The following is a 13,804-nucleotide window of genomic DNA, read 5'->3' as shown; positions in this document are numbered from 1 at the left end:
CTGCAGGACTACAGTCTGGAAAAACATATCTGATTCCTTATCCAATCTTGAAACCTCTCCCATTAGAGCATACACCAATTAGCTGCAAGCATTTTATACAGATTTTATTATCAAGTCGTTGCGACATCTGGAAATCCTTCTGTGCTGTCAACACACACATTTTCAAATATCACCCTTTCTCTGAATAGCAAATGTAGGATCCCTGTATTATTAGGAATCTGCAACCTGCCTGTTTATATGCTGCTGATGCAATGGGGGGGTGGATTTCTCCCTGAGGCTAGAACTCTGCCACTGCTCAGGCAACATCCGAAACCCCAAATGGCACATCAAGAGCTTTACAGAAGCTTTTCTTCTAGCCTCTCAGGCCCAATGACACTCTAAATACATTCACTGTTCTCCTCACTGCAGTCAGATGCGGCGGGAGGGCAGAATGCTCCCAAGGCATTACAACTGATATGCCAGGTAGTGAGGGCACACAAAAGCATCCCTGATGGCTGTTCCATAGTTAAGGGACAGCCTTCCTTTGCAAGTTTTCCCAGGGCAAATCTAACGGCATTTGTAGATTTATGTTAAGACTGAATTTCACCCCCCCAAAAAATTAACTGTGGGGAATAACACAATTAGCTCCTCTTTTTGTTGCTGCAAGAGTCATTGTGGTGTATCAGACAGTGGTCTACATCCAGTCATGCATTTAAGAAACGTACATGTCCGTAAAACAAGAGGGGGTTGATTTCTGCCAAATCCTGCTGTAGCCTATTGAGACCCCTGAAAATTTGTCCCTGGGGATTTGGAGATCCTCAGGAACAACACAGCCAGTGTGTTACAGTGTGTGTGTTATGACCAGTAGAAATGTCTGTCCCCTCCTAAAAAAACTTAAGTCTTAACTGCATGGTTGGATACAAGCCATTGTTTAGGCTTCCCAAATCCAATCCAGATTAATATTGGCTAAGCAGCAAACAGGGCAAACATTGGCCTAACATTGTTCCAGGATTTCTGTTAAGGTTGAAATACTATCAAGTCCATTGGAGGGCAGATATGATGTACCTGTATTGCGTACTTTGTTTACATCCATCCTGCACATGCATGATACAGCAGTGATGACGTTTCCTTTTGCTACACTTTATAATCTGCCCTATCAGGCACTTTCCCTTAAAACAGCACAATCCATTTTCTAGGGATGAGGTGGAGACGCTAAGGGCCTTTGCATCTCCAAGTCCCCCCCCCTTCTACCACCTTACAACATATCCCCAACTCAAGCTCTTTCACCAGGACTGGCTCAGAAAACAGGCAGAAATGGCTAACCAACTCCCCAAGCATATAGTGTGTAACAGCACAGTATGCTGGAGACGAGCAGAGAATACGTGTAGTGGAAGTAGGCGTCCTTGGACAGGAATCAAAGACAGGAAGACAGAAAGTCTTATTAAGAGTCTTCTAAAAGACACTGGCATACACACACCTTCCCTTCTCTGACCTGCCACTTATTTGTACAAGAGATCATTCACCCAAGTCCTTTGGGAACAGAAACTGGCCCGTCCTCTTTTAGCGTAAGCTTGTAATTAAGTAACATTTTTAATTACTCTTGGCCACAAGTCATAAATATCGCATGCACTCAGGAAAAAAATGCTTTATATAGACATGTTCCCTGGAGGTAGGCATAGCACACAACCAAGCCTTCCTTACAAGGTCAGCAATCAAAATATGACTGAAAACTTCATGCAGGCTATGCTTTTGTTGTTACCAGCAGTAAAGACACTGATTGCCAACTTCCAAGCCCTGACTGTTGCCTTACAAACTGAAGCAGTAATTTTCAAACTGTGCTGCAGGGAACTGTGGAGTTGCTGATGAGTTTCTTGCATGAGATGATTGATAACTGCAAACGATTTATCACATTTTTGTCCTGCCTTCCCACAAGGATTTGACGGTGATGTGCACTGACCCCCCTCTCCTCCATTTCCTAGCCTGAAACCCACCCAGTGAGTTTCATGGTTGAATGGAGACCTGAACCTGGATCTTCCAAATTCTTGCCCCACACTCTGACCATTATACCCAAATACCCCTCTGAACGACTGTCAAGACTTATCAATCTTTCCTTGCTGTATGCAGTCTTGGGAGTGGAGTGTTCCAACATGCACAGATTGACTGGTTTTAAGGCTTAACAACTATCCAAGATGCCCAACACAAACTGAGAATGCAATCCACAATGGATTCAAGACTCCATGGATTCTACACACAAGATCATTTGAATTCACTGAAATAAGTTTACAAAGATCCAGTGCTTAGGTTAAAAAAGATCACCACATTTAAGAGCCCTGTGGCGCAGAGTGGTAAAGCTGCAGTACTGCATCCTAAGCTCTGCTCACGACTTGAGTTCGATCCCGGCGGAAGCTGGGTTAAGGCAGCTGGCTCGAGGTTAACTTCCATCCCGCCAAGGTCGGTAAAATGAGTATCCAGCTTGCTGGGGTGGAAATGTAGATGACAGGGGAAGGCAATGGCAAACCACCTCGTAAAAAAGTCTGTCATGAAAATGTCGTACTGCGACGTCACCCCAGAGTCAAAAACGATTGGTGCTTGCACAGGGGACTACCTTTACCTTTTTTTACTGATCCCTAAACTCATGAAGAAACACAAGTTACCATCCAGAGCCACATTTCCTTTCATCTGTGACTCGAGGCCCACACCTGAGGCTCTCAGCTTACCTATTCCTCTGGCAGCTGTTTCAAAGTGGGGAACACCTGGCAACAACCTTGCCCACTTTCTTAAAATATGTGCCACATGAAGAACAGTGCTTTGAAGAGCCACAAGGTGGTATATCTGAGAGCCTGAGTCACTGAGCATCACTGTAGTAGGGGATCATTCACTCTGTTTATTTACCCTTTTTAATATCCTTTAATCACATTAGCTGAACATGTAAATGGGACAGTTAGAATGGTTAAAAGGCAAGTGTCTCTCATCATTTCAGAGAACTGGATGTTCCGCATAATAGGTTTACTGACTGTGAATTCAGATCTGAGGGGGCAACAATGACTATTAATGCAAAATGACTTTTGTCTATGCGGTGTTAAGCTTGTCAACTTGCCGAACAGGCCTTAAACTAAGAGCACATAAATCTACTCCATCATCCTCAAACATATTTGGAGCGACAAAGTATCCTAGCCAGCTGGTTCTGTCAGTTGGAGCTCATCACCGAGATGCTGACAGGCACATAACACACTGTGCGTACGCTGTCAGCCACATCCAGGCAGTTTTCTATGCTTAGACCGTACTGATAGACAAAATACTTTCTACATGGCTGCCATCTTTCCAGGACAATTTTTCTGCAACCAAGATGAGAAACTGTCTGACGAGCAAATTATGCATTTGACTATAAAAAGTTTACTGGTTCCTGCCACAGATCCCGCTCATGTGGCAACCATTTCGATGAGTGATATAGCATTGCTCAGTTTCTATGTAAAACATCAGAAGCAATGGAGTTAAGGTACAACACAGGGCCACAGGAGGGAGAGGAGGAAGAGGCGCAAATTCTGATGCAGTCTTAATAAAATGCTCAGCATATACCATTAATTCCATCCTTTGGAATAATCTTAGTTGTTTCGTCTTTAAAATGATGAACAACATTTCAGGGGGCTCAGTAGGCTGGAGCAAGATCTGGCTCAGCTGCCCAAAAAATCAAACATACGCCTCAACAGACAACAGACCAAATCCGGGCATTCTTTAACATTCTTCAGCACTTCCATGAAAGCTAGCATGGAATGAGCCCAGAAATGCAAACAAGAACAATCAGACATTGCTCCTTAAAAATTCTTAGCGCAAAAGCATAACTGGGGTTAACTGAGAGCCCATGTGCACACTTGGTTAAGAAGATGATGATGATACTGGATTTATATCCCGCCCTCCACTCCGAATCTCAAAGTGGCTCACAATCTCCTTTACCTTCCTCCCCCACAACAGATGCCCTGCACCTGCTAGCATGACCTTGGGTCAGCCATAGCTCTGACAGAGGTTGTCCTTGAAAGGGCAGCTGCTGTGAGAGCCCTCTCCAGCCCCACCCACCTCACAGGGTGTCTGTTGTGGGGGGGGGAAGGTAAAGGAGATTGTGAGCCGCTCTGAGACTCTTCTTCTTTTTGTGAGGTGGGTGGGGCTGAGAGAACTCTCTCATCTGCACAGATTTCAAATTTTGCACTTTTGAAGTTGCCAGCACACCTGTGTAGAAAGTCACCCCATTTTTCTTGAAACAAAAACTCCTTGTTGTTGGCTCACCATGGCTCCAAATGCATGACAAATCACATCTCACAAAATATGACAGAAAACTGCTTAGGTAAGATAAGTCATGCACAGAAGTTTCAAGTTTCAGTCTTGGTCTGTCTCCTCCTTTCCATTCCATAAACCGGCTGTTAACACAGGCAATAGAGATTGATGGGATGTACCACTGCCATTCTATAGAGGGAGGTGGCTCAACTTCAGGAAACAAGACTACAGAAATGGTGCCTGGCTCAGAAAGTCCGAGATAAGCAACTCTGAATGATTCATCTGCTTTTATAAATACATGAAGAGAAATGCTACATTCTCAACAATTCTGAACAGTTATTCAATAAATCTGACTGGTGGGTCAGCAGTGCCAGATGTGCAGGTAAGATGGCATCCTTTGCTCCCAGTGCCCAGTGACAGATCAATTTCAACCACATACTTGATGACGCTGCATATATATGTACTTTAAGGACATGCTAACCAGGATGGGACTCCAGGTGCCCACCTGAGATGTCACTGCAGTGGAAGGGAAGGAAGCAAAGGCACTCTACCCATTATGATTAAAACAGCACCAACTTCTGCAGATGCCTGTCAGTGGATTGCACGCATCTGCCACAATTCCACAGGAAACAAATATTTTCTTTTAAAAAGCATCACTCAGCCAAGTAGCCACCGCTGCAACATGACAGCAGTAACTGTCTTGAAGGTAGATGCCTGCGAAGGAGAACCAAAATTCTCAGGTGAGAGGAAAACCAAGTTTCTATGTACACATACAAAAGTTCCAAATTTGCCTGGACACATTAGTGGTCCTGGATTAAGCCCTGATGTTGTCAGACCCTTGATAATGAGGCCTGAAATATGCTTGTCAAAATCCCAAACTATAATCATTGCCCACACTACCCAACAAATCATGAATGTATCCTAGCAGGGAGTAAGAAGGATGAACTATGGCATGGTGCAACTACAGAAGTGATGAACCAGCCGCATGCAAGAGAAGTTGCGGGTGGTGAGACAAAAGCAAGCTCATGAGTCCAAAGATAAACCAGGCTTGTTCCTGTTACCTGTAACAACAAACAGTGAAGCCTACATAATATGTTCATACTGTTTAGCACAGTTAAAGGGCCATGAAGGAAGAAAGAAGTGGAGCACCAATCTTAGCTCAGAAGCTTTCTCTGGGAAAAAAAATCTGTAAATGTTGCAGGAACTTATAAAATTAACATGCCTTTTTGCAAAAGATCTGAGACTAACAGCACAATCCAGAGGGGGGAGCTGAAAGCGCTCTGGGAGCAGAATTGCCGCTACATGGGCGCCAGAAGCATTTGGGCTGACATACAACCGGCGCTGCCACAGTGCAGGGGAGTTACATGGGTGGGGGCCCGCCCCAGCGCTGCTTTGCCCAAGAGCAGCAGCACCTAAAGACTGCGCCTGAGTGTGGGCGGAAGTGAGGCGGAGTGTGGCGCTCAGGGAGAGGAGGGGGTGGAGTTGGGGGCGCGGCCAAGCTTAGGCAACTTCCTGAGCAGTTTGGGTCAAGCCCCTCCCCCCAAGTGGCGCAACGTTATGCCTGCAAAAACAGCACCGTATCCCATAGGCACTAGTTGAAACCAAAAACAAAGGTTGCCTCTGCCGCTGCAGAAGCGCGCAAACCCCTTAGGGAGTGGCGTGATTGCCTCACCAATCCCCTCACGCCTTGGCCTGGCGAGCCCGCTCCCCGACGCCCAATCGCAGCCCCCCCCATCTAGAAATACTTCCACTCTGCCTCACACAACTGTTGTTAGGGAGAGGAGCGCATCGCGGGAAGCTCTGCCAGCAAGCTCCCTGCCATACAGACTTAGAGCGAGGGATAGGCAGGCACGTTGGTGACGGGTTTTGCACTGTGCCGTAGCTTTTACAGTATCTTTGACTTGCGCGGGAGAGAGCAAGGTCTCTCCCCTGAGGCTAATGGCTCGTTTCCAGGTCTCCACAGGTTCCAGGCTCGTGAAGGCTCTGCATGCAAGCAAGGACTATCACCCATGGCCGGGTAAGTTTCACTGTGCACCCCAGTATCCTCCCCCTCCCCTAGCTTTTGGCTGCTTGGTGTGCGAGCATCCCTGGCACTTGAACCAGGCAGTTGGCTCGGGCAGGGGGCATTTGCTGAGCCTGCTACCCTGTGCTGCTGCCTGCCCCCTTCCCTTGGTCTGCCCTCTACCGCATTCCCAACCCCTGAAAGGGCACGGGGGGAGAGGGTATGTGGCAGCTGCCCCGATGTGGGGAGGTGGGTCAGAGACTGTCCCTTTAAGAGAGCGCCCGGCTGAAACGCAGCCTGCTCTTCCAGCTGCCGCCCCTGCAGGTGCTCTTGATCTCTGTCTTGCAGATGGAATGCCAAAACAGAGGCTTCCACGTGTGTCGTCCACCCCCCCCCCCCGCCACTCCCTCAGCTGTTTCTGCCTGCCACTCAGAATGGAGCCCCGCCCACGGCGAGACTGCCCAGTGCGCACCAGGGAAACCGTTGCACTCTGTTCCAGAAAATAAAGTCTGAGCTGTGCCCTCTGTTGTCTCTCTTGCTTGGCATCTGCTGCATGTTCCCGGGGTACACCCCCCCTCATCAATGGCCTCTCCAAGGGAATGCCTGGGAGGATGGGTAGACTTAGTTCGGGGGGGGGGGGGGTAAATGGGCTATGAACCGCCACATTACCAGCCGTATGGCTGGACAGGGGAGGGGGAGTGCCACCCCATAGCCTGCCCGAGCTGACGGCCTACCCAACCGCACAGGGCTGTTGTGCGCAGGGCACTAAGGGGGGTGCTGCTGAAGTGGATGCATTCGCAGCGGCTCACACTCTGAGTTCTGTGGCCCCCAGGGGGAGGGGGCTCCGGGTGGTGGTGTCTTTTGGACTTGGTCTGGCTGCTCCCAGACACACATTCCAGTGGCTGTCTAGGACAGCAAACTCTGCACTTGGGACTTCCTGCTTGCCCGCGCATGCCTCTGCCCGCCTGCCTGCCATTGGCAGAGTCTGACAGCGAGAGTGGGGGGATTGACTGCCTCTCAGGCACGGGCTTTCTGTACCCTCGCCTGGTCACATGCAACGGGCTGGCCAATCCCGTGGTCCTGCGCAAGCCTGTGCCTCCCCCACCTAGGCAGCGGGCCAATGGTGTGCGCCTGGGCGGAATCACCATGACAACGGGTTCTCTCTTGCTCGTCAGGCCACTCTTCCCCCTCCAAGCGTGGCGTGCTGTCTCCCCTTTGGGAGCCGACTGTGGCCGCCGACGCTAGTTCTGCACTCGAGTGCAGCTACATGGCGGTGCTCTGGATTGGGCTGCCCGTCTTGTCAAACACACACATACACTTTTCCAAAAAAAGTGATAAATTTATTTGCCAAAGATTGATATCTGTTATTTGCAGCCCAGAAAGGAAGATAATACATTTGCTATGTAATTACAGAAAAGCAGCACTACCATTTGCAGATTGTTTCACTTTGATTCACAAAAGGTAACTGAAAGCGAACCAAGGGAACAAATTCAAGGAACAATGAAGCAATTAAAAACTAATAGCATGGTACTGTGGCCATCGAGATAACGCAGTCTGGTACCTTTGGACAGGTTTAAATAATTGAGCACCACTTGCATAAGCTTGACTTACACTTGTATTTTTAACATTTTAAAATTTAAAAGAAGGTCAGGCTATGCAAGTTTCAGATAATCCACACAATTTTAGAAACCTACAAAAGTGCTACTATAAAGAAGCTAGAAATTGGCTGATCTCATTTTCCAAGGGTTTTCATCATCCTACTGTTATCAGGAGCTTCCAAATGAAAACAGCACAAACAAATTAAAACCACAGCACATCTATAATGGAGCTTTCTCCACCCTACATTGTGCCACTAGTTTTACATGTATTTTGAACCATCTCTTAGTACTGGTTTAATGAACCATGATATCACGGTAAGCTCAACATACATACAATTCTCACCCCAACCAGGCAATAATAGGCAACTCCCAAACACAAAGGTATGATTCCCTCCCCACGACTTAACCACATCATCTGGCACAAAGCCTCCCTCCAACCCTCACTGCTTGACCCTCTGAACATCACTAGACTTACAGCAAATGTTCACAACTGCACTCTATTCTTTTCAAGGCTGTGCAGAAAAAAAATGGCCAGAATGCTACCCTGAAGACACCATAATAATCTTCCTCTATATAGAACACTCCTCCCGCAGCCTGCTTCCTAAAGCCAAGGTCACCACCAGATTACCCTTCTGTTACTGGTGTGCCCGTACCTCCCCACTCATAATCATTTGCATTTCCACAGGACAAAAAAGTAACTGGGGTACTGCAGGCTGTACTACTGTGTAGTCAGGGCTTTTTTGGTAACAGGAACTCCTTTGCATATTAAGCCACACCCCATGATGTAGCCAATCCTCCAAGAGCTTACAGTAGGCCCTGTACTAAGAGCCCTGTAAGCTCTTGGAAGATTGGCTACATAAGTGGGGTGTGGCCTAATATGCAAAGGAGTTTCTGTGTATAGTTCATTTTGCCTGTTGTAAGTAGGATACTGCTATGCAAGTTCTTCATTGTTTCATGTGCCCTGTTAATGCTTATGCTTTGATTCAGCTCTGTTCAGATTTCTGCTTGGTTTCAGATTTCTGGAATTCAAACCTTATTGCTTCGTTTATTGGATGTCCTACTGCATCAACTTCCACTGTGTAATCTGCCTTGAGTCTGAGAAAAACACACTGGAAATACTGTAAACAAATTAATAAACCCACCAACACACACACACAAGATAAACCAACTACAGTTTCCTTTCTTTTTAATTTTCTGACACTGCCTTTGAAGAGGAAATAGTAAACCATTCAGGAGCACCTTGTAATGAAGCAAAGATCCAGCCATACTCAAGAGCTCCATTCCCTTAGCTCTCAGGACCTCCTCCCTCCATGCCCATCCCACCACATGCCCCATATTCTTACCCAGAAATAACACTGCTCCTTCTCCTAGAAAGCCCCTCAGAAAGAACATTTTATTTCTCCTGTTCCCTTAATCTTGGCCATACCACATACCTCATTTTTTTTTAAAAAAACACCCAACATTTATACAGTTCATCTCAAGTATATAAGACCACAAGCATAACCCTAGCTTACACAAAGTAGGTACATACAACTGCTTTTGCCTATATTTATCCCTTGATATTTTATATCTTTGTCACTTATTTCCTCTGCTCCACGATAAAAATCTGGCCAACTAATTAGGACAGGAATTTGGCTTTGCATCTCATATACCAGGGATGGCCAAAATGCAGCTCAGGAACCGCATGTGGCTCTTTCACCCATATTGTGTGGCTCTCGGAAACCCCCACTGCCCATTGGCTGGCTTGGAGAATGCATTTAAAGTTAAAGTTGCTTTCTTTCTACTCTCCTTCCCTTCCTCCTCCCATCTATTTGCCTTCCTTGTGGCTCTTGAACATCTGATGTTCATATCTTGTGGCTCTCAAACATCTGACGTCTATGTGACTCTTAGGTTAAGAAAGTTTGGCCACCCCTGTTGTATACTTTATGCTATAAAACCCCAAAAGACACTGGTGATTTATGTTTACTTTATATTACATACACAAAGTGCAACCTTTTAAGACACAGAAAACCAAGAAGGTCACACCAATAAGTTAGGTGTTGCCAAAAAAAAAGAGCTTTAATTCCATGCAGTCTAAGCAATGGACTCCAATGGAAAACTGCTATATAGAACTGCATTGTAGATTAGTCCAATAACATCATCTAACAAGTTTCAAGCTCATGAGAATCTTCAGTAACCCCTTTTACAGTAAAATATGCAATATTTTTGTTGAGAACAATGACAATAAATTCATCTATCTATCTATCATCTATCTATGAAATTTGTTAATCTGAGTGTATGCAAGGAAAATATCTTACTTCAGAAAAACTTTCCTGGAGCTATGATTCAGAATCTCACCTCAGCTATAAATTTACTAGGCTGCCTTTGGGCAAGCTGTTCTGCCATCTACCTTGTAACACTCCAAGCCCTAAAAATACTATATAAATGCTTACCTAGCGGTTTACTGCTTCCACTTATATGCAACTTTTTGACTAGTTTAGAGTACATACAATAAAACTAAAACTTTCAAAAGTCTTAGTTATTCAACAATTATAGCAAATACTACCTAAATTATTAGCAAACTGACTGAGAAGAAAAATATCAGCATAAACTGAAGCACAGGGAACTTTAAATGTTTATTTTAAAATACAACAGCATTCAAAGTTAGATGTACAGGCTCATTTTGAACCCATTCTCCCAGAAGTCTTATTGACCCCTATTGATCTCCCCTTCCATTCTACTCACCCTATGCATTCTGAAGTTTTAGTAAATATATAAAAATAGCTAGTCAAGAAAACAGAACACAAAATAATGATCTGGGGGGGGGGGGGGTGTAGACAGGGCAGGGTCTAACATCTCAACGAAAAATATAACTACACTTTATCTCAGCCAAAAGGCTGAAAAATGATACAACAATTTTCAATAACAATATTATTGCCCTGTTTTGTCCTAACACTAACAAACACAGATCCCTATTTATGACTCTTTTAATCTGCTAAAAACATTCCCATGATTCCACACTGCCCACTTATATTAAGAATTGCTACTTCCATTCCCACTTGTCTGATGAAGTCTGCTAAAGAGCATACGAAAGCTTATATTCTAAATAAAACTTACGTAGTTGGTCTTACAGGTACACTTGTCTACTGCTTTGTAATATTGCTGCCTAATAATAAATGGTGTATTTATGCAAAAAACCCATCAAATTAAAAAAGGAAGAAAGAAAGGTTAATCCCTTTTTTGTAATATGTCCAAACCTACTAGTGGAACAGAAGAGGGGGGGGGGACCAACACCCATGAGAACTTGCTTTCTCCCCTGCTCTCAAATGCTTACCTTTCCCACATTATTAACCCCTGGTCCTGACACTGCTGGTAGTTATTTCCCATAAAATTTTCATCCATCCCTATATATCAACTCATATTTCACCTCCTTGCCTTGTTGAACCCCATTTACAGGAGGGAGCACCCCTGCACCCAGCCACACCAATCTGCAGGTTCTTTCCCAGATTTATGAAGTCCTTTTTGCTTTAAGTTACAATCCTCCATGCGTGAGAGATTTCACAACCAAGACACAAACATACAGCTCTCCCTCACAGGCCCCCCACATAGCCTCTGGTTGCATTTTAACTTCTTTTTGCCTAACACTATTTCAGAACAAAATCCTTCCTTGTACCAAATCCCAAATTTTCTTCCCCATTTAACATACACAGCATGGCCATGGGTCAGTGGTAGAGAACCTGCTTGGCAGGCAGAAGGGCCCTAATTCAATCCCCAACATCTCCAGTTAAAAGGGTCAGGGAACAAGTGATGTCAAAGACCTGTGCCTGAAATCCTGGCAAGCTGCCACATCTCAGAGTAGACAACAGTGTCCTTGATAGACGCACCAACAGTCTTATTTAGAATAAGGATGCTTCATGCAGCCATCACAACTCCCCCAACCTCTGATAAACCTAGATATGTATCCAGATCCTGTGCCACCCACCTTCTCTTTAGGTTTTCCTTAAACCCTCCACGCACCACTCCCTTGCCCGTGGATCAAGGAGTGCAGCACAGGGCCTGCCCCACCCTTTATCAACTCTAAGATTCGGTTTCCCCCACGCACAGACTGAAAGCTTTAGAGCCAAGCAAACCCACTTATCAGCCCATACTTCGCGCACGCCCTTTTCTGATCCCTTCCAAGGAAAAGAAACTTGAATCCTCCCAATATCACCCCCCCCAAAAAACAAATATGTGCTCCCCTCCTAAACGAAAGCAGCTTTTTTTCAACTACCCATCTCCCCTTCCCAACAGCTACAGGGCGAGGGATTGCGACGATGAACTCCTCCCTCCAGCCCCTACCTAAACTCAGTCCGTTTTCTCTCTCCCGCTATTTATGTTGCTCCGTATCCCAATCCCAACGTAGAACATACATGAACATACGAAGCTGCCTTCTACTGAATCAGACCCTGGGTCCATCAAAGTCAGTATTGTCTACTCGGACTGGCAGCGGCTCTCCAGGGTCTCAAGCGGAGGTTTTTCACGCCTACTTGCCTGGACCCTTTTTAGTTGGAGATGCCGGGGATTGAACCTGGGACGTTCTGCTTACCAAGCGGATGCTCTACCGCTGAGCCACCGTCCCTCCTCAAAGCACCAGCCTCGTTGCAAAAACCTTCTCCTGAGAGCTTCCCTGAGCTCGATCCCTTTTAAACCCCCCCCCCCCGCATCACAATCCCCCTCTCCGCGTAGGGGCGCCAGCTCTCCAGCCAGGCCCCGAGGCGGTCCCTCGCTCTCCCCGGAGCGGCAACCGCCTCCCGACGCCTCATGCTCCCCTTCCCCGTCCCTCACCCGCGGCCGCCGCCGAAGCTGCTATAGGCCCGGTCGTCATAAGCGTCGAAATCCGCCATCGCTGCTGTTGCTCCTGCTGCCGCCACAGCCTCCCCCGAGCGTGAGCGAGCGCCGCAGGACCCCGCGCCGCTTATATAGCGGGCCAAGCGGAGCGGCTGTCTGCGGCGCTGCCTGACGGCGAGGCGTGTTCTGCGCTTGCGCGACGGGCGGTTGGCTTCAGGGTTGCCTGACGAAAGAGGCTCAAGGGGCAAGGGTGGAAAAACCCAGCTAAGCTAGGAACGAGCTGTCCAGCCTCTCTAGGCAGGCAAAGGGATGGAGAATGGTTCAAGATGCAAAGGCGGGGAAACACGTGCTTCGTAGGAGCTGCAGCATGAGCCCAGTAAACTGAGTCCCAGTTTGGAAATGGAAACAAGGAGGAACGGTCCAGCCTTCCATGCTAAGCTATGGGAAGGAGGACCCACAGAGCACATGTCTTTGTATGCACGAAGTCTCTGGCTAGTTCTTTGCCAGCTCCAGTACGTTCCCTTCCCCAGTTATTATTATTTAAAAGATGCCAGTAAAACACAAGGGAAAGAAACCGTAAAGAAGGGCCTGAATTCAGGGAAGTACAAGATCTGACCTCAGTTATAAGGCAGTGCCAGATTTGCAGGGAAATGCCATAATGCACGTTTTAAAATCTCAGAGCAGGAAAGACAATATCATGGTGGTTTCTAATATATAAAAAGTAAATATTATATCTATAGATCTAGATAGGAATATATTGTGTATATACAATATTGCACACACAAAAATTATATATAACTTATACACACAAATATACGCACGCACACAATGTGCTACATTCCATATCTTATTTACACACACAGATATGTTATTTAATCACAAAAGTTATCACTTATTTTTGATAACTACCTTAAGTTTATGAAACTTTATTTTTTTTAAAAAGAATTAAATACTCATTATTTTCCCTTGCACTGAGTTGCTTGTTCACATAGCTCTTCACTGAACTCTTAAGCCTGTTATAAGACCAGTGCAGACATGCAATTTTGTATTTATTCAGAGAGGAGTCCAGTGCCACCTCAAAGACAAACAAAATTTATTCAAGTATAAGCTTTAATTAGTCAGAGCTCACTTCTTCAGATGCATCAGAGTGTAA

At 46.0% G+C, this 13,804-nt stretch overlaps 1 protein-coding gene across 2 annotated transcripts in view; it reads right to left on the bottom strand.

Moving 5' to 3' along the window:
- The window catches only part of EIF4H (eukaryotic translation initiation factor 4H), a 28,654-nt gene extending 15,851 nt beyond the window's left edge, over positions 1-12,803 (bottom strand). For both annotated transcript variants that reach the window (XM_060259161.1, XM_060259162.1), the window contains exon 1: positions 12,649-12,803. In XM_060259161.1, the coding sequence (XP_060115144.1) occupies positions 12,649-12,707 (59 nt within the window). In that variant the 5' untranslated portion in view covers positions 12,708-12,803. The remainder of the gene's footprint in view (positions 1-12,648) is intronic.
- Between the last annotated feature and the right edge of the window lie 1,001 nt (positions 12,804-13,804).

Source organism: Heteronotia binoei, chromosome 18, assembly GCF_032191835.1.
Source record: "Heteronotia binoei isolate CCM8104 ecotype False Entrance Well chromosome 18, APGP_CSIRO_Hbin_v1, whole genome shotgun sequence".
Taxonomy (NCBI): domain Eukaryota; kingdom Metazoa; phylum Chordata; class Lepidosauria; order Squamata; family Gekkonidae; genus Heteronotia; species Heteronotia binoei.
The sequence above is the reverse complement of the archived record's forward strand: the minus strand, read 5'-3'. Positions and strand labels throughout refer to the sequence as shown.